We start from the raw sequence: 22,429 nt of genomic DNA on the forward strand, positions 1-22,429 counted from the left end.
GACTAATAACAAGTATAAGCTTAGAGTCAGTAAACACTACACTGATACCTTCTAGATTTATCTGTACACATAAAGTCATTCCAGGGTCAGGATCCCTCTCACTCCTCTGGAAGCTTGTGCTCAATTTTTTCAAATCATGCTGCCAGAGAAGATCCAACAGTTTTAGACACCACTGAAACCTCAAAGGTATGTATTTGTAAAATTAACTTTAAAATAATATTTTTTTTAAATTGTATGGCATGTTTTTTTTTTAACTTACCCACATGCACAGTGAACCCTTTCCCTGGGCCAGTTGAACCTCCCATGGCTTCCAATACCACCCTATACTGATGACAACCAGCTCTATCTCTCCACTCCTCAACTCACCCCCTCAATCTCCTCACGTATCAAAAACTTACTGAGCAATATATCAGGATGTCACACCACTTCCTCAAACTCAATCTTTTTAAAACTGAGCTTGTAATATTTCTTAATCCCCGATCCCCTCCCCATGACTTTGCCATTGAGATCAACAGCACAACCATTGGTTCCTCCACACACACCAAGGTGCTGGGTGTAATCCTAGACTCTGACCTCTCCTACAGCCCCCACATCCAATCACTGGCTACATCATGCCACCTTAAACTCCGCAACATTTTCAGAATTCGCCCCTTCCTGACTAACAACACCAAGAACAACTTATTCACACCATGACTACTGCAACTCTTTCCTCACTGGCCTACATTTACACAGGCTACCCCCCCTTCAGTCTATTATTAATGCTGCTGCTAGACTAATACACCTCACTAACTGATCTGTGACTGCTGCTCCTTTCTGACAATCCCTTCACTGGCTTCCCCAACCTCACCATATAAAATTTAAAATACTAACCACAACATACAAGGCCATCCACAACATCGCCCCCAGCTACATCACCAACTTCATCTGCAGATATTGCCCAAATCATCCTCTCTGCTCCTCCCAAGACCTTCTGCTCTCTAGACCCTTGTTACCTCCTCCCATGCTTGCCTCTATGACTTCTCCAGAGCCTCTCCCATCCTCTGGAACTCCCTGCCCCAGTATGCCTGGTCAGACCCTACACTGTCCACCTGTAGGCAATCCCTGAAAACTCACCTATTCAGGGAAGCCTACCCAACCTCCACCTAAGAACTGTCACCTTCGTCAGATCATCCCCCACAGCTATTACCTTTTGTATCACCTCCCTTTAGATTGTAAGCTCCGTGAGCAGGGCCCTCCTATTTCTTCTGTATTGAATTGTATTGTAATTGTACTGTCCCCTCTTTACGTCATAAAGCGCTGTGTAAACTGTTGGCGCTACATAAATCCTGTATTATAATAATAATAATAATAATGTAGTCCAAAGAAGGGATGGATGGATGAGGGCAACTGTCTACTTGTTTCCCATGGGGGGAAGGTAGGTGGCACATAAGTCAGCTCCTTTTTTGGGCATCCAATCCTTGTGTCCATCAGCCTAATTTTTGGGAAGCACCTCTCAAAGTGCGCTCCTAATGCTGAAGTGCGTGCAAGCTGGTATCAACATCAAATGCTATCCTTCAAAGAGAATGCCAAGCCAGCACGACTGTGTTTCTGGAAGGGAAATGGGTACTATTTTTTTTTTTCAAGTACTGAAACTATGTAAAACAAAAAAAAAAGAGTTTTATCACTATAGAGAGTTTCATCCAGCAAAAGCTGTTTCTATAGCTGACTCTAGAGTTGCATTTGTCTACTGTCCTCATTTGTCTGGTGCACATTGACCTTCTTATAAACATGGAGAATGTGGGCAAAAAATGCCAGACAGAGGTGGGCGAATGGCAAAAGGGCACAAAAAGGTTTACTACAGAATTAGCCATAAAAGTTTATGAATATATTTCTAAGCAGGGCTGGTACAAGGAGTGGGCAGGAGGGGCGGCTTCCCTAGGCACAATGGTTTATTGCAGGGATTGGGATGCTCTGACCCAACCCTAAGGGAAGGAGGGGTGCAGTTTGGTGCTCTTTGCCCTGGGCGCTGGATGACCTTATCCCGGCACTGCTCCGAAGCATGCAATTTCTTGCATAAACTGTATAATAACTAGTTCAATTCAAGACATAGTAATATTTATATTTTGATGATTACATTTACATATATGTCTTGAATTGGAATGGAATAAAACAATGATTTAATGTGTAGCAACTTAGATGTAACTTTTCAGGACAGGGGAGTTTGTGTAGAACAATGGAAACGTGTGTATATGGCCATTGCTATACACATGCATTCCCTCTCCCTTGATGTTTTTCATTTGTGCCATAAAACTGTTATTTTCAGTAAGTCTTTTGAATGGAGCCATGGCCCTTTCTCTAGGTGCTTGTTAGTCTGCAAGTACTGTAGCCTTTTACCTTTCTCTCTCAGAAACTTTCATCTGCTGGAAGGAGTCGAGGTGCAGATTCTCATTAGGGCTGACATCCTATATCATTGCTAAGAGAATTCTGCATACAGAAACTCAATATATAACTTAATGAGACAATGCTTGAATTCATTTTACAGCAAGGTGAATAGAGAGAGAGCATAAATTATCAACTGAACTTTTAATTCCACTTTTCTGGTGTGCTTCCCCCGCTTCCCAATCGTGTCTTGTTATCCATTCCACATAACCATTGGAAACTCTCGGGCATAAGAGATCAGGGATGTCCTCTTTGAAACTGACCCCTCATTCCTCTGACCTAATTGTCTATAATTTATTCACATGTTGTTGGCAGAAAATGTTTTTTTTTTTTTTTTTGCAGTTTGCATGCATTTACTACTACTAATCTTAATTGAATAGACAGTATATTTAAGATATTAAAAGCAAAATTAGCTTGAAGCCCAAATAAAGCCTCCTTACCATACTGTACCTCTGAATGTTATGATTTGCGACTGGTTTTTGCTTTAAAAAGCCCTGAAATACCTCAAAATCCCAATGAAAATGCTAGTTTGTGCCCTCACGCTGCAGTGCTCTATGCTGGCAGAGCTGAGTAACAGCCAATCTCCTTCACATGTATCCTTGCACAGACCTGTATTGCAGACAAGGAAAAAAGGATTAAAGAGGCTTCCATCATATCAAATGGAGAGTGTGGTGGTCCCATCCCTTATGTATTAGACCAAAAAAGAATACCCCCCTTAATGGGACTTTTGTAAACCACCAACTCTTAGGATAAAAAATATGTTTTTAATGGTATACAGTAAAAAGACGTGAGAACGTCTACAACATAGAAAAATACATTCCATACATAAACAGAACAGAAGATATAGAGATGAAAAATGATTGTGTTATATGTACACTCCTAGGGGTGATATATCGGGGTATCGGGGTATATCACCCCTAGGAGAGTACATATAACACGATCATTTTTCATCTCTATATCTTCTGTTCTGTTTCTGTATGGAATGTATTTTTATATGTTGTAGACGTTCTCACGTCTTTTTATTGTATACCATTAGAAACATATTTTTTATCCTAAGAGTTGGTGGTCTACTAAAGTCCCATTAAGGGGGGTATTCTTTGGTGTATTGCAGACAAGGTCTGTTAAAGTCGCCATACACAAACCAATTTTCCTTTGTTCAGCCCCTAGGCTGAACGAGAGAAAATCATTTGGTTTTACCCATCCACACTAACAGCACAGAGGGAGGAATCTGGCTGTTAGTGTGGATGCTATCATATTCAAGCACCTTGAATATCCAAAATGTGACTGCATCTGATAGGATGCAGTCACTGTTCGGACAATAATTCTTCACCTGATTTTCAAGTCAGCTTTTGTCAAGCTAAGTTGCACTTGCAGGACCATTCAGGGCTTAAACCCTGATTTAGGCTCCATTCACACTAGCGCGTTTTTTTATGCATTTTGCAGAAATGCATGGGAATTTTTTAACATGGGTTCCTATGGAACATGTTCACATCAATGCCTTTTTGTACCTCTACATTTTTGGAAAGGGTCAGGGACTTTTTTTCATGCAAAATGCAGCGTTTTGCATGTAATAGAATTCAATGGACCAGCATCAAAAACGCAAGTGCACCGTTTTTTGCAGCGTTTTTACAGCGTTTTTGATGCGTTTTTTTTTTTTTAGACTGTATACAGTCTAAAAAAAAACTGTAAAAAAAAAAAAACGCAAAACGCAGCAAAAACGCTGTAAAAACGCTACAAAAACGCTCAAAAACGTGGCAAGCATGACAAAAAAACTCCAAAAACGCTCAAAAGCAACATGCATAGGTGTGAATCGGTCGATTCACACCTATGCATGTTGCTTTTGGGCGTTTTTGGAGGTTTTTTTTTCATGCTTGCCACGTTTTTGAGCAGCGTTTTTGCCGCGTTTTTGCTGCGTTTTTGCCGCGATTTGCGTTTTGCGTTTTTTTTTTTTTTTTTACAGTTTTTTTTTAGAGCCCTTGCACACTGGGGCGGTTTGCAGGCGCTATTGCGCTAATAATAGCGCCTGAAAACCGCCCCGAAAGTGCCGCTGCATGTATTCCTGTGTGAAAGCCCCGAGGGCTTGCACACTGGAGCGATGCGCTGGCAGGACGGTAATAAAAGTCCTGCTAGCAGCATCTTCGGAGCGGTGAAGGAGCGGTGTGTATACCGCTCCTTTACCGCTCCTGCCCATTGAAATCAATGGGACGGCGCGGCTATACCGCCAGCAATGCGCCTCTGCAGAGGCGCTTTGCGGTGGTTTTTAACCCTTTCTCGGCCGCTAGCGGGGGGTAAAACCGCCCCGCTAGCGGCCGCATACCGATGGTAAAACGCCGCTATTAATAGCGGCGTTTTACCGCCGACGCCGCCCCCGCCCCAGTGTGCAAGGGCTCTTACAGTCTAAAAAAAAAAAAAAATAAAAATTAAAAAAAAAAAAAAAAAAAACCCGGCAAAAACGCATCAAAAACGCATCAAAAACGCTGCAAAAACGGTGCACTTGTGTTTTTGATGCTTGTCCATTGAAATCTATTACATGCAAAACGCTGCTTTTTGCATGAAAAAAAGTCCCCGACCCTTTCCAAAAATGCAGAGAAACAAAAAAGCATTGATGTGAACATGTTCCATAGGAACCCATGTTAAAAAATTCCCGTGCATTTCTGCAAAATGCAAAATGCATCAAAAAACGCGCTAGTGTGAATGGAGCCTAACACCTATGCAGGTTGCAGTTTGCATATTACAGGTGCATTTTGCATTTTTCAATACACGCTTTTGATCCATTGAAGTCCATGGAACCAAAAACCAGAAAAAAGTGCCTGGCCCTTTCCAAAAATGCACAGATGTGAACGTGATCCATAGGAAACCATGTTAAATGGACTGTAGTGTGTTTCTGCATAACTGAAAAAGCACTAAAAATGCATAGGTGTGAACCAGGTTAATGTTGGATGATTCTTTAGGAATCATCCGAAATTCCAGCCATCTATGTGGACCTTTCCTGAATGCAGAATGCAGGCTGCACTTGGCCTACCTCTAGTGCACAGCATAGTCATATTAAGACACCCTACACAGCTGTCGTAACAGAAAAGTAGAGGCAAAACTATAAGCATAAGTTTGCACAGTGCTGTTGCATAATCATGTGTTTTTATTAATTTTCATGCACATTTTTGATGCATTTTCATGCTTAAAGTAGAACTATAGGCAAAACTTTTTTTAATTTTGGATAGAGCAAGGAAGGGTTATAACCTCTGTCAGATTTCTTTTCGCCATCCGTGTCCCGTTGCAGAGATTTCTCTTCACTTCCTGTCCTATAGCCAAACATGAAGTGAGAGGAAATCCCTGCAAATTAAGGGAATTCCCTGGGGTCCTCAAGGTTACCAGAACTGGTGATAACTGGTGTAACCATTCGAAAATTTCCCCGCTATTACTTTTCTGGGGACAACCCAAAATTTGGGATTTTCTTTTGCTTTCACTTTCAATGATAATGGTAAACAGGACAAATACCGAGGGTGAATCTCCTTAACAGGGGCACAGACAGCAATAAAAACTGACAGGTGTTCTAACCCCCCACCAAAAAAAATCTGCCTTTAATTATACTTTAAGGTTTTTTTTTTTTATGTAGGAGTAGACACCAAACCCTGTCTCAAATCCACCAAAAACACATGTACATGTGCTCCAAGTTTATGGGGCCAAAAATATGTTTTGCTATACCAAAAGATGCCCCTGCACTTTTTTAAAAATCGTATTTCACCATGTTGCATTGATGTGATTTCCATCGTCTTGCATTGTAGCATGAATGCAGTGCGTGAACATTGCCTAAAAATGCAGATTGTTAACAGTGTGACTGCAAATTTCTGTGATTTCATGTGGGCTTCTACATTTCGGCACAGCTTGCAGAAATGGAGACATCTTGTCATATATTTTTCATTTGCAGCAATTTTAAGATTTCTTAATCTGGCCATACATGAGTCTAATTCCAAAAAAAATTTCTTTCAAAAATTGTAACTGAGAATTTTCATTAGAATTTCGCACCATTAGTGGGTCACAGCAATGGCCGATTTTCGTGTGGCCATCGAATTTACATGATTGGGCATGTTGGAAATTTTTTGAAAGACGAACAAACTTCTAAATAAGGATGGGAGAAACGTGCGAGAAACATAATCGAAAAAGAAAGCTGTGACCTGGAAAGAAAAGAAGATTCTTGGCTACGAAAATTCTTTTCTGTAGCAACATGAAGTGAAATTGAAGGCTTGGTTGGTCAACTTTCTAAATCAATGGTGGCACCATCGGATCAAAAAACACACAAAACTTCTCATTTTTGAAAGAAAATTTGTTCGGAATTCGACCCATGTATGGCCTGCATTAGGTGTGTTTAACAAACTGGGAACAAACATTATTGGTATGCAATTACACACCCCTGTCACCCATACATATCCACTAACTGTTTGTTATCATCAGTTAGAAGTCACAAAATACACTCAATAGATATGTGTGGTACAACCTGAGCTAACACAAACACAGTTTTAGTGCAGCGGAGCTCTGTACAGTCCATAGCATAAAACAAACAAAACATCTGCTCATCCGAGCCTCTGACCAATCTAACATGGTGCCCCTAAAGGGCCCCCAAAACAAACAGGTGGCTCTTGTACATTTTTAGTCTTCTCCCTGCAGTCAGCCTTTTCACCTAGCAGCAGGCTCTCACAACAGAGAGAGAATGAGAGAGAGATTCCATCATCAGTCATATATAAAAGGGCCTGTGGACAGTAGAAACCAATTAATGAGGTCTGGCTGGCAAGTAAGATATGGACCTAGGAATGAAAGCTTTATCCCAGAATGTATTAAAATTCTGACAAAAGACTCTTTTCTCCACACCAGCTTTAAAACCTGGAACCCCTCACCATGTGTATGGGAGAAACCTAGGTGACATATATACACAGTCCACAATTCTGCCAGGCAGTGCCTCACTATTTATATTTAAGCATAGCACTAGAGGACGTAAGCCATCTTCATTCATGAATGAAATCCATTAGAAGCACTGTAACAAAGGTATTGTATAATGAACATTAACGCCTTCTCGCCAACTGTATGCATATATGGGGCCTTGCTGCAGTGGGTCTTCCATGGGGCCACATATATGCGTACACGTGTTTGTGCTGGGAGCGTGCTGCCCAGTGCGCCCCCAACACATAGACTGGGCTCACTGAGAGGCCCAAGCTATTAATGATAAGGAATTGGGAAGCCTAGTTCTCAATTTAAACAAACAAAAGTGTGTGTAATAAATATTTAGAAAAAAATAGCTAGATCGGGGTTTTGAGTTAGGGTCAAAAGTCAGGGTCAGAGTCAAAGGTCAGGGTCAGAGTCAAAGGTCAGGGTCAGTGTATTTGAGGTAGCATTCAGCCCTGGTTCACATTGATGCAATTTGGCAAATCACATGCCAAATCGGCGGCAATTGCCGGCAATAGCACTGTCCGAATCGGTGCGCCGTGACGATTCCCAAACATAATTTCTGTACTACTGTTGGCGATTTCAGGGTGCGATTTCTATTGACATCTGTGCAGAAATCCGCACAGATGTCTCTGAAATCGCCCCCGAAGTCGGGACTGACATGCTGGAATGAAATCGTGTGAGTTCAGCTAAACTCGCGCAATTTCATTCCTGCAGTCAGTGTGAACCAGTGCTAAGAGGATTAAAACATTTTTTTAAATAGTATTAATGTCAGTGTCAGTGTATTTAGGTAGGATAACAAATGCAATAAGCGCACCATTGTTTCTGGGCCCTACTACAGGTATAAACAATAAATTACATACACATATGTTTCATCGCTGTGATCATTTATTGTAGGTTGTTCTTTGGCAGTAGAAAATGTTAATAGCAGTAAAAACAGCTACATTTAAATATATATATATATATATATATATATATATATATATATATATATACATAGATTTTTTTTTATTTATTACTATATATATATATATATATATATATATATATATATATATATATATATATATATATATATATTTATATATATTTTTGTATTAGTTTTTTTTACTATGCTTGATAAAAAAAAAAAATCAGGAGATATTCATTACCATTTACCACCAAATGATGAAAGTTCAATTTGTCCTGAAAAAAAAAGGTATAATTCACCTGGATATCCTAAGTAGTTCACTAAAATATGTCAAAGTTGCAAAATTATGTTCAAGCGTTAGGATTTGTTTTATCTTTGTCATGAAGGGGTTATCAAAACCCCAACCCACAACACAAAATCAGTCCAAAACAATATATTTCTTATCTCTTCCCACGGTCTCTTCATATAGGTTTCAGGTTTCCTAATGCTTCCCATCATTAAATTAAAAAAAAAATAAAAAACAAAACATCAATACCAAAATAAAGGTCAGAGTCTCTATTCTGGCCTTTTGGGTATAAAGATGACAACCTATTGATCTACCATACTTCCTGAAACTATCTTGTCACCTCCCCTTTTGTTTCTGGGGACAATATTAATGACAATAAATTTGCACTGAACTTGAGGAAGATTGGAGACATCCATGTACGGCTGTAATAAAGAGTAATTTGCAATAGAACAATAGTAGCTATGCTTCTCAGTTCTTGATGCGCTGTATAAATTATACATATTCTATCACTTTTTTATTTTAAATGCTATATCACTATAGATTTTAAGTCTGTATTAAACATAATAGGGAATTATTAGCATGATGAAAGCCTCTTTTCTTTTCTAAAGAAAAGAGATCTCTTTAATGTAGAATTTTCTGTAGGTTTTTTTTTTTCTTTTTCTCTTTCTTTTTTTTTTTAGATATTTAAAGATTTTTTTTTTACTTATAACTTTCACTTCACCCCCTAACGTGACTTTGACTTAGTTCTTTGTTTCAGGGTTTCTGAGACATGCAGAAGACAGGAATGGATTTCCGCAGATAAAAGTTGGCTTAATAAAAATAACATGAAATACAGAGAAAAAAATAATCAATTATATCTGCACCAGTAACTTCACAATGGAGTTTCTTAAAGGCAAAATATTTCAAATAAAAGCTTGGTTAGGAAGTGTTTAGAAGCAGGTAATACCTGAAGGCTTGCGGTGTCATGCTTAAAAGAATCCTTACAAAGCCACAAGAAGTATCCCTCTTACAGTGGTTCTTTCTCCAGATTTTTTTTAAATCAAATTATCATGTGCACTTACCTTATCTATTTACTAAAGTATACACTAAATTGTCAAAAGTATTGGGATGCCTGCCTTTACACGCACAAGATCTTTAATGGCATCCCAGTCTTAGTCTGTACGGTTCATTAGTGACTTGGCTCACCCTTTGCAGCTATAACAGCTTCAACTCTTCTGGAAAAGCTGTCCACATGGTTTAGGAGTGTGTCTATGGGAATGTTTGACCATTCTTCCAGAAGCGCATTTGTGAGGTCAGGCACTGATGTTGGCCGAGAAGGCCTGGCTCACAGTTTCCGCTCTAATTCATCCCAAAGGTGTTCTATCGGGTTGAGATCAGGACTCTGTGCAGGCCAGTCAAGTTCCTCCTCCACAAACTCTCTCATCCATGTCTTTATGGACATTGCTTTGTGCACTGGTGCTCAGTCATGTTGCAACAGGAAGGGGTCATCCCCAAACTGTACCCACAAAGCTGGGAGCATGAAATTGTCCAACATGTCTTGGTATGCTGATGCGTTAAGAGTTCTCTTCACTGGAACTAAGGGGCCAAACCCAACCCCTGAAAAACAACCCCACACCATAATCCCCCCTCAACTAAATAATTTGGACCAGTGGACCCAGCAAGGTCCAAAAAAGACATGGATGAGTGAGTTTGGGGTGGAGGAACATGACTGGCCTGTGCAGAGTCCTGACCTCAACCCGATAGAACATCTTTGGGATGAAGTAGAACGAAGACTGCTACCAGGGCAGGAGTGAGGGGGGGTCTCCCTTACAGAGCACAAAATAGCAGTAGAACCCTACAGGGGTTCCAATCCTTCACCACTCCAAAACCAAAAAAAAAATGGCTTGACATATGCTTTAAATTGTAATATTTAGTAATGCGTAATGAGCTATTCACAATAAAATGGTATGAAAGGCTTTAAGGGTTGTTTTCTAGTATAGTGATAGGCTTGCTAATGAAAGCCCACACCACCACATGTCATAGCTATAGGACCACCTCCACCTTAAAGTAGAAGTTCAGCCTAAAACTAACATTCTAAATCTACTGGCAGCCACAATCTAAGACTAATCTATTTTTCCCTGTAAAGCAAAAATTGCTATACATACTTTTTCTACAGCCAATCTGGTCTGGCCTCTGGCGGTGGATGCTGTGTGGAAGAGACAGCCGACAATGGCCAGGAAATGCCTGGGAAGTGATATCACCTATAGACTTACTATGGGGCTTCCATTGTCTGCTGCCTCTCCTGCACACTCCTACACAGAGAAGCCGCCGCTGACAGCTCAGCCTGGGACCAGACCAGACCGGAGGTATGTATAGCGATTTTTTTGCTTTACAGGATTAGTCTTAGAATGTGGCTGCAAGTAGATTTAGAGTTAGGGCTCTTTCACACGGGGATCCGTATGTCCGTTTTTCATCCTTCCGTTTTCGGATGAAAAACGGACATACATGTATCCCTATGGAGCGTCGGATGTCAGCGGTGACATGTCCGCTGACATCCGACGCCGCTCCGATCCGAAAAGTGTAACGGAGGAAAAACCTACTTTTCCATCCGTTTTCGGATCGGATCGGGTGACGACGGACACTACGGTCCGTCATCATCCGATCCCCCATAGGGGAGAGCGGCGCTCTGACAGGTCCGTAGCTGCACAGCGTGCAGCGATGGACCTGTCATCTTTCTGCTCAGCGAGGATCGGCGGAGCGATCCCCGCTGAGCCAGCGGGTGTTCACGGGGCGGATCATCACTGATCCGCCCCGTGTGAAAGAGCCCTTGAATTTCTACTTTAAAATTAAACTGGAATAGTAATGTAAAGTGAAGTTGTTTTCACTCCCTATATATAATCTCCTCTTTGCTGCTCTCTAGCTTCCTTGTTACCACCTCCAATGCTAAACTCCAGGACTTTCACAAGATCCTCTCCCATCCTCTGGAACCCCTTACCCAAGTTTGCCTTACTATCTCCTACTCTGTCCACCTTTATTCAATCCCTGAAAACCCATCTCTACAGAATGGCCTATCCTGCCTTTAACTAATAAACTGATGTTTTACTTTCTCCATCAGATCATTCCCCATAGTTATTACCTTTGGTATCAACTGACCCTTCTTATTGGACTGTAAGCTCCCCCAAGCAGGGCCCACTGTTTCCTCTTGCATTGAATTGTATTGTAACTGCACTGTCTGCCTCCATTTTGTATAGTGCTGTGAAAACGTTTGGCGCTATATAAATCCTGTGTAATAATAACAACCACGAGCCAAGTTCTCTTGCAAGTAAAAGCCTACAACTTTTCTCCATGGTATTGCTCATCTCCACCCCTCCAATAAGGTCATGAAAATGGTGTCACTCTTCCACAGCTGGCCTCCCCAGTTATTTGTTTATTTTCCATTCAGAGGAATCAATATTGAAGGACACCTTCATTTGTCCTTGTAAAAGCCATAGTATCTACTATGGCTGGGATATCTGATGGTAGTATCTTGCTGATGATGTCCTCAAGGGCCATAAGCTTAACTGTATCTCTGCAGGTTTTCAGCATTACATTCTGCATAGACATGCTACAGTTTTCACCAGTGAAATCCTTTATCTTTCTTTTGTCCCGAATGTTATATCTCATATTGATTTCTGTTTTATTACGATGAGGCAGGTTGCCTAAAAAGTAACACAGGCGTAGGTCTTTTTTTTTACTGTAAGTGGAACTAAACTTTCTTAATAATCATTAACTACTTGAATTCTTATCCTGCTAGCATTAGTAAATAGATAGGAAGGTATATTATATTTACTTGTTTTAAACTTTTTATTTTTTTTACTTTTTACGTTTACATTTCTTTAGTCGCTTCCAGATTTCTGGCCTAGATCATACATTCCAGGAGTCTTCATTGACATTTGTTTTTCTATCTTTGGGAAGCGGGGCTTTCTCAGCTAAACACAGCCTCCTGCCTGTATGCCTGAGCTAAGGGCAGATGGACTCCAGGAAGTAACTGCTACATGAATCATCTGCCCTTACTCAAAATGGCCGTGGCTAGTAATACTAAGGGGGTATTTTTTAAAGTGATTTCTCAATAAAATAAAGCATGGAGAGGTGGATGGAAGGGTGAGTTTGCTTTGAATATAAAAATGAATTTAATAATGTTTTCAATTTGTGGTTCTTAGATACAGTTAAGTTAAACGTTAATATGTGTAGCTCTATATCCAGCTGGCCCGTGACAGCAGTACACTGAGAGTCATTCAACCTAGAAGACTGAGGATGTCTTTTTGTGAAACAAGGTACTGCCGGGATGATTTCAGAAGAGGAGGTGAGTATTGCAGCCTGATCTACTCCTATTTAAAAAAAAATAACCCAAATTGGAGCCAAAAATGTTAGGTGTAGTTGAGTCAAAACTAGCACCAAATGAGTCTAAGTTTCTTTATTTTTCTTCAAGCGACAACAAAAAAACAAAAACCTTTCAGCAAATTTCAGGGCTCACAAATCCCCCTTCATCAGGGCTATGGTAGGACATGTTAGATTAACAGTCAATTAGTAATTGTGCCAGCCCAGCATCAGCAGTAAAATTATTGATCTTAGTTGGCTGCTCTTTGTTTACTTGCCATCGTGTGTACTCTTATGACAATCGTTTGGTGCTCACGTTGACTCAACTAGACTTGGATTTCTAAGCTTGGGTGACCCCCACTTCTTGGGAGGGCCCCATTTTGTGGACAGCTGCCAAACCCAAGTTATCAGGCTCAAATGATGATTTTTTTACTGGCTGAAGACTGTTCAGCGCCTCCTTTCTTCTCAACTTTGATAATAATTTAGAGTATCAGTTTTATGAGATCAGCTAATTAGCATATCAGTCCAAGTTTTGTGTGTGGGGATAGAGTGTTATGGAATATTTACCCTCAGGAGGCACCATCCCCAATATGATAAATACTAGAACACAAAAATGTGTGGAACTTTAAATGTACCTCCTTGGGTGTAATAGACACAGACTCATAACGTATATATAAAAACATAACAATTTTATTAAAGATATCACGGATAATAAAAAATAATCTTAAAAACAAATCCACAAGTTAGCCAACCACAGTGATGTTTATCCAGGCCTTGGGATCCGATTAGTTGGCTGACGAGTTTTGCGGGCCACCCGCTTCATCAGGGCCTCGAATCCTATTCAGAAATACTCTAATCATATACAAGAATATGTATGAAACATTGATCACTGAGTAGCATATTACATAGCATATTATATAGTATCTTATATGTACATTATTGACAAAACATAACATTCCAACATATCATATCCACCATGAATATAAAAAGAAGGATGGGTCAAGAACTTCAATACATCGATCAAACATAATCACTCCTTTTCTTAACCCCTTCCCCCCTGACCCCCCTTCCTCCCCTCCTGCTTTGCTTTTTCGCTCCCTCCTTCTTCACCCCCCCCCCCCCCCCCTTGTTCTCTCTTTCCCTTTAGAATGTGATATTTTTTATGAACCTTTAATCTTAAAGTCTAGATTTACCCTCTTGGCAACTCTTGGATATGAGGAGGCTTTTGGAGGACTTGGTTTGGTTCCCCACAGGCCTGGCAGGCTGTTTACCAACAACATCTCAGTTACTGTTTTACAGGTGATTATGTTTGATTGATGTATTGTCGATCGACATTAAGTAGTTGATTATGTTGTGAAGTTCTTGACCTATGCTTGTTTTTTATATTCATGGTAGATATGATATGTTTGCATGTTAAGTTTAGTCAATAATGTACATATAAGATACTTTGTAATATGCTACTTAGTGATCAATGTTTCAAACATATTTTTGTATATGATTACAATATTTCTGAATAGGATCCAAGGCCCTGTTGAAGCGGTTTTGCCCGCAAAACTCGTTGGCCAACTAATCGGATCCCAAGGCCAGGATAAACATCACTGCAATGTTTTTTAGATTATTTTTTTATATTTGTGATATCTTTAATAAATTTGTTATATTTTTATATATATACATTATGGGGTTAATTTACTAAAACTGAAGCGTGCAAAATTCTTGTGCAGCTCTGCGTAGAAACCAATCAGCTTCCAGGTTTTACCATCAAAGCTTAATTGAACAAGCTGAAGTTAGAAGCTGATTGGCTACCATGCACAGCTGCACCAGATTCTGAGTGCTCCAGTTTTAGTAAATTCCACCCTATGAGTCTGTGTCTATTACACCCAAGGAGGTACATTTAAAATCCCACACATTTTAGGGTTTTAGTAATTAGCATACTAGTAGTCTTCCCTATGTCAAACAAATTCAAAATTTTTAATGTTATATTTAGACATCTAGAAATCCTTACTATTTTAAAACCATAGAAAAGCTTCCTGTTTAGACCTGAGTTTTTAATAGCAATCACATTAAGAAACTAGACACCTCTTTCAAATAACTTCAGTCTAATTGCTTTAAATTGTTTATTTTACATTTTTTATTTTTATTTTTTGCATTTGCAACATTCTTTGTCTATGCCTGTACCACAGTAATTAAAACGACAAGCAAATGTTTTAAATCTCCCAAACTTTTTTTTTTTTTTTTAATGATGACAGTTTGATGAAGCCTGTGTGATTGTTAGTGTCTGATTGTATATTTCCTTCTCCACTCCTGGCATTCTTATGCTGTTCATATGCTGCATGCAATGAAAAATAGCCCCTAGTAATAGCTGCAAAATCCTTAGATCTGCTTTTAATTCAAAGGAGCACCGTGTCCAGATCATTTAAGATGTTATGTGCAGCCTCTGAGGATTTTCATTGTGAAAGATTCTGTAGCGCTGCCAAGTGGGTTAGGCTTTCTTGTTTTTATTTGCCTAAAATGAAATCTGCAGAAGCTCCACTACAAAGAGGAGGAATTGTGAAGACAAGCTGTCTTTTGGCAACACATGGAGCCATGCTAATTATTATTTAAATGTATGCATGGCTTATTATCTTGATAAACACAAGGAGTGTAAAAGGGGCTATTAAAGTAGCCTTAATGTTGTCCCTTTTTGACATCACAAGCCATCTAAGAACAGAGTACCGGTATGGTGTGCAGTAGAGGACATGTCTCATCTAAGGATAAAAATCCAGTTTAAAGAGAATGGATGTTGTTCTTTGCATATAATATATCTATTTATTACCCCCAGGAAGAAAGTTACTTTTAAAAAAATGTACCGTACTACCTTATAATTAAATGTGAAATATTGAATATTATTATTTTTTATATTAAGTTACAAGCTGGAGGCAAGTGCACCAGCATACCTGTTCTCACCTTCAGCTCGACTGATAATAGATCAAAGCCGTTCCTCACCGTTATGTCCATTGCGCTTCTCTCTTCTCTGCTGAATCCTCCAGGTCCCAAGTTGCTGATCTCTTGCTACTAGAAAAACGCTTTTTGTGCAACTCCTGCGCATCTCCCCCATCACCCGACTGCATCTTGAAGTGGCGGCATCCACTTTAACTGCTGTTTTGCTGCAACTGGAATAGCTTTAAGCTTTGTCATTTATAAAGGGGCTCCTAAAAAGCATGCAAGCTTTCTTATTAGAGGGAGCAAACAGAGCAACTTAGCATCATGCACAATATACGAGTCGTTTAACTGAAATACACACTATACAATATATATATATATATATATATATATATATATATATATATACACAGTGGGTAAAATAAGTAGTTTAATAACTTAGTTTCTAGTACTTTTTCCAGGTAAATATATTTCTAAAGGTGCTATTGACATGAAATTTTCACCACATGTCGGTAACAAACCATGCAATCCATACATACAAAGACACCAAAACAAATAAGTTAAAAAATTAAGTTGTGTGTAATAAAATGAAATGAAACAGGGAAAAAGTAATGAACACGCTAACTGGAATTTATTTAATACTTCGTACAAAATCCTTTGTTGGTAATGACAGCTTCAAGATGCAGGTTCCTGGAGGAACTAGTTGCATGCATTACTCAGGTGTGATTTTGGACCATTCTTCCACACAAACAGTCTTGGAATCTTGAAATTTCCGTGTGTCTCTTCTATGATCTCTGATCTTTAGTTCTAACTTCTTTCCATACATCTTCTATTGGATTCAAGTCCGGTGATTGGCTGGGCCATTCCAGCAGCTTTTTGTTTCTTTTTTGAAACCAATTGAGAGTTTCTTTGGCTTTGTGTTTGGGATCATTGTCTTGCCGAAATGTCCATCCTCATTTCATATTCATCATCCTGGTAGATGGCAGCAGATTTTTATCAAGAATATTTTGGTGCATTTTTCTAGTCATCCTTCATTCAATGATATGAAGTTTGCCAGTACTGTATGCTGAAAAACAGCCCCACACCACAATGTTAGCACCTCCGAACTTCACTGTTGGTATAGGGGTGTTTTTGGGATGAAGTGCAGTGCCATTTAACCTCCAAACATGGTGTGTATTATGGCATCCAAAGAGTGCAATTTTGGTCTCATCTGACCAGACTGAATTCTCCCAGTGTTTCACAGGCTTGTTTAAATGTTGTGCAGCAAACTCTTAATGAGCTTCAACATGCTTTTTCGTCAGCAATGGAGTCTTGCATGGTGAGCGTGCATATAGGCCATAATTAATATACTGTATATAATTAAGACAAATGGTCCTATACCCCAGATATTGCAAAGTGGTACCACATCCCAATAATAGTTCTAATGAGGAAGGGAAAAAGAAAAGAAGAAAAGAAGAGAAAACAGAATATATTTTACATATATATATACCGTATTTATCGCCATATAACACGCACAGGCGTATAACACGCACATTCATTTTAAGAGGGACGTTTCAGGAAAAAAAACTTAAATTTTAAATAAGGAACTTTGAAGCAAAATAAGGGTCAGTGCCCATCTGCAGCCTCACCTTTGCCATCAATGCAGCCTGATCAATGCCCATCTGCAGCCTCACAAGTGGCATCAATGCAGCCTCATCAGTCCAAAGCAATGCAGCCTCATCAGTCCACATCAGTGCAGCCTCATCAGTCCACATCAATGCAGCCTCATCAGTCCACAGCAATGCAGCCTCATCAGTCCACATAAATGCAGCTGCCTCGCCATTGCCATCAATGCAGCAGCCTCACCATTGCCATCAATGCAGCAGCCTCACCATTGCCATCAATGCAGCAGTCTTACTGATGCCCATCTGCAGCCCAGAGGGGACAGGGAGGAGGGCGGGACGAGCGCCGACAGATTACATACAGTGAGAATCTCCTAGGATAGACAGAACAGTGGTCCAATGGTGGCCCAGGAGATGGGACTTCCTATTACAGAGGCCGCCAAGTAAACAGGAAATTCTCACTGTATGTAATCTGATGGAGCTTGTCCCGCCCCCCTCCCTGTCCCCTCCGAGGCATCTAAAATTGAAGTATTGGCGTATAACATGCACACGCTATTTGCACCCAATTTTCATGGTGAAAAGGTGAGTGTTATAAGCCAATAAATACAGTGTGTGTATATATATATATATATATATATATATATATATATATATATATATATACATATATATATATATATATATATATATATATATATATATATATATATATATATATATATATATATAAAAATAAAACTGATCTAAAAGCATTCGATTTTTGCTTTAAAGACCCATTTACACCTGTGTGCTTTTGGCATGTTTTAGATGTGTAAAGCAAACCTCTAATAAAAGTTTGCTTTTCAATGGAGTCAATGGAGAAGGCAAATTTAGGGAAGCTTGGTAATTTTGAAAGGGCTGGCAGTGCAGCTTAGTGCACAAAATGCAGTGTGCATTGTCATGCTCTGTACTTCAGGTGCAAACGTAACTACTGTACAAGCGTATTGAAGTGCCATCCTAAATTAATGTCACACATGTTATTGATCATTAACTTGTGTTTGTAGTAATGGGCAGTATGATGTACATTTTACTACTCCTTCTAACACTCCTTACCACAGTGCATCAGTGCTAATGGACCCTTAAGGTTATTTTTGTTGGTTCCTAAGGGTGCCATAGGCTTCAAATGAATCTAAAAGGCTACGGAAGCTCGTTTCAAATATTGTGGTATTGCTCTCGTACCAAAAAAGTTTTTCTTTTCTTTATTTTTTTCACAGTAATAAAAAAATTAATAAACCAATAATGTAAAGTAACAGCACACAAATAATGATAATAAAGGAAAAAAAAATAAAAAAAGAAACCACAATGGATCCTGCCTGTGTCTGCAATGTAAGGTGCATTCTGGAAAAGAGCAACCTACATAAAGCTGCGATTAGGTAAGTTAAGAGCCCATTCACACCATATGTGTTGGGCTGCGCTGGCCAGTCTTGCTTAATGCAGTCTGAACACATAGACAATGCATTGTCCTGTTTGGTCATTGCACACTACTGCAACGCAGTTCTGTGTGTGCTGAGAAATAGGACTCCTAGTTGACTCAGATTTGCATGTAAAGTTAAGAAGAACATTGCAGCTGTGGAGGCATCGGACTGTGAAGCTGGAAGCTTCAGCCTGACACCTGGTGAATATGCCTTTGGCAAATGTGTCATCTTTGTGCCTTTGCCACCAAATTTAGACTAAAGGTCTCTGTGTAGCAATTTATTCTGCTTTCCTGACCTGCATAGATGCTCTAGGTAGCAACATACTTTTTTGTTAAATGAACAACCCAAACACAGCAGAGCTGATTAACAATGCACAGGCCTCCCTGCATTGTGGCTGGCTATGAAGCCATGCTTCTGTACAAAATGAGAAACATATAAGTTGCACATCTCTGCATGAAAAAATAACTGAAATAAAATAATAACTGTAAAGGTAATTTCACTTGGTGAAACAATTTACTGAGATTTTTTATAGCTTACTTGCATAGTTTCAGGGAGAGGTGTATGCCTGTGATAGGGTAATAAGTAAGTATAAAGTATAAGTATAAAATAGGGTGTAATGCTGTATGGATTTTACATTTTTATGTGTTCATCATTTGTTTACTTTGTTGGTCAGCCAATAATACCCAATGCCATTCAAATGCTTCTTGGTATAAAGAGGCAGAAGAAATTCCCTGTGCCACTACAACACCACCATCAGGCTGAACAAGACTTAATACACAGGGCACTAATCCTTCAATTGACACTAATGGTGGGGCACGATTCCTTTCACTGATACCAACGATGGGGTATTGCTTACTCCCACTGGACCCCAGGACATTTCTATTCCCACTGGCCCCAGTCCGGTCCCTCTAAAGTCTGAAGGACAGTAAACTGGCCCTTTGTTTGGGGTGTAGCCCTGCATGTGATGACATCGAAGGACAGTCCAGCACTGTGGGAATGGAATTTCGGGTAAGTAAAAGTGCTTTTACGCTTCCCTAGACTAAGCAAGCGGTTTGTCCCTGAAGTGAGGAAGCAGAATTTTCAGATTTGCCAGAGTTGGGCTTTAATGAGTTTGGGGAATTCCTGGGGAAAAATGTCCTTAGCAATGATCTTACCACTTCCCAACTGCACTTGAAGAAGTCACATGCACCTAGATTCCTCAGATAGGTTCCATGCAGAAATATATTGCAAAATTGTCTCAAAGATGCAACACAACTTAAGCTGACCATGCATGGATTGAAATGTGGCTGGTTCAACAGAAATCAGTCCAATTTAGGTCCATGTATGGCCATTCGATCAACTTCTCATGAACCAACTTCTTGAAATATTTTGTTGGATCAGCACATGTAGCCAATCATCTGCAGTGCTGGTCAGTGAATTCTGATGGTGGAGGAGTACTGTTGTGAGATTACAATGACAGAGTAGGGTGATTTACCCATCCACTTTGATTGTGTACATGGGGGAATTGGTTCTGTTTTTTTTTTTTGTTCAGCCGGCTGGATGAATGAGAAAACTGAATCATGTATGGCCAGTCTGAGTAAGAAAAAATGCCTCCTGCCAACATGCTGTAGAGAAGGATCCTTGTACTCTGTGTGGACCCAGTGGTCTCTCTGCAGAGGTCCAATGCATCCCCTGACTAGTCAAGTCTGGAGTTCTCTAACCAGCAGGGGCCATGAAGTTTGCTTAGTCTATAGGTCTGACTTATCAGGAGGTGTGCCAGCTTTCTCAGAGAAACTACTGCTTTCACACACAGAGCAAGCGTCCTCCACTATAGCATGCTGACAGTACACTGGCTTTTCTATTCAGGGTGTGGTTGCTTTTTGAAGAAAACAAACTGTAGACTTTGTACATGTTCTGTTTTGATGCATATGGAAAATGTAATTAGGCTTTAGTTAAAAATAAATAAATAAATAAAAAGAACACTTTGGGACTTTACACAACTCAGGATGAGGCTTTTTATTTGCTTCCATTACAAGTTTATTGCCATTTTATTTTTATTCAGTAAAGCACACAGATGTGAACAGACCCTAATCTGCCTATATGCGATACTCTGATAGTTGTGAAAATGTAGCATTGTTGGAAGACAACAAGGATAAGGCTTGGAGAAATTCAACTCACTGAGCAATGTCTTTTTTTGTTTTTCCAGCTTCGATAGTCATTGGGAAGTGGTGGTGTGAAATGGAGCCATGTTTAGAAGGAGAAGAATGTAAGACCCTCCCAGATAACTCAGGATGGATGTGCGCAACTGGCAATAAGATAAAGACCACAAGAGTAAGTATAGTCATACTCCATAATCGACAGTCAAAAAACATAGAAAATTTATGAAAACGGAAAGAAAAAAATTGATTGTCACCAAGACCAAATTTTATATATATATAATATATATATCTATCTATATATATATATCTATATATATATCTATATATATATATATATATAGATATATATATAGATATATAGATATTGAAAACCCTAATGGCAATTTAAAAGCAGTATGCCAGCGAAGCCTTCAATCATACTGTATACCTTTAGCCAATTTAATGTAAGACAATTTTAATATACTGTAAATGTATAAGCTTGTTGCTGGCTTACTGCTTACTTACCCTCAGGGCTTTTTTCACAGGGAATAGGTGCAGGTACTCCCCTGCAGAGTCATTCCTTGTCTCCACCCCCTACCCATCTCCGAGCACCGTCCCTTGGTTCCACCCCCTACCCATTTCCTAGCACTGCCCCGATGAGAGAATATAGAAGAAAAACAGTACCATCGATTCCTTGCAGCCAACAATAGCCCCAACATCTCCAAAACACTAAATCCCACAAGCAACAATAGATCCCCCCAGCAACAATAGACACCACGCAACATAATACCTCTCCCCAGCAACAATAGATTCCTTCCAGCAACAACTACCCCCCCTGCAACATTAGAGCCCCATCAGTGTCAATAGATCCCCCAGCAGCCTGCATCAATAGACCCTCGGGCACCCCTTGCCATTACATACATTCAGTTCTGGAGGTGCCGAAACTGCCCCCCCCCAAGTTCCTGCTGAAAAAAAGCCCTGCTTACATCTACTTTTAACAGAAGGTATGTTCTGCCTTTTACTGCCCCAGGGAAATTTTAGGGGGATCACCTGGTTCTTTGTACATAGTTTAAAAGCAATCACCTAATTTAAAATGTCTTTGTTCAAATGGAATGGCTAGACATTCTGTAGATCTTCAAACAAATTAGTCATATTGATGCTGGAACATATTTTTATTGGGTCAGTCCACCCAAAAGTGACATTTTATTTATATGTGGATTAGAGTTCAGCTCCTGGCTTCTTCTATGTCTTGGCTACTCCAACAACAATATCTTCCTAGTATAATCTCTGACTCTGTTCCTGTCCACATTGTAATTTTAGCTGTTGTCATCTATCTTTTCAAGTCCCCCTGTTACTTTTTTATTATATAAATAAATCTAGCAGGGAGGGTTGACCCTCGCCGATTGTGCAGACCATTACAGAAATATCACTAATAGAGTCCACCTAAAAATACA

The 22,429-nt window shown here is 39.6% G+C and overlaps 1 protein-coding gene across 3 annotated transcripts in view; it reads left to right on the top strand.

Annotated features, from left to right (window-relative positions):
* The window catches only part of TAFA1 (TAFA chemokine like family member 1), a 635,622-nt gene that overhangs the window by 568,551 nt on the left and 44,642 nt on the right, over positions 1 to 22,429 (top strand). For all 3 annotated transcript variants that reach the window (XR_012235239.1, XM_073592204.1, XM_073592206.1), the window contains exon 5: positions 21,044 to 21,168. Coding sequence is in view for 2 of the 3 variants with exons in the window: in XM_073592204.1 (XP_073448305.1) it covers positions 21,044 to 21,168 (125 nt within the window). In the remaining variant the exon portion in view is untranslated. The remainder of the gene's footprint in view (positions 1 to 21,043; positions 21,169 to 22,429) is intronic.

This window comes from Aquarana catesbeiana, linkage group LG07 (genome assembly GCF_042186555.1).
Source record: "Aquarana catesbeiana isolate 2022-GZ linkage group LG07, ASM4218655v1, whole genome shotgun sequence".
NCBI lineage: Eukaryota > Metazoa > Chordata > Amphibia > Anura > Ranidae > Aquarana > Aquarana catesbeiana.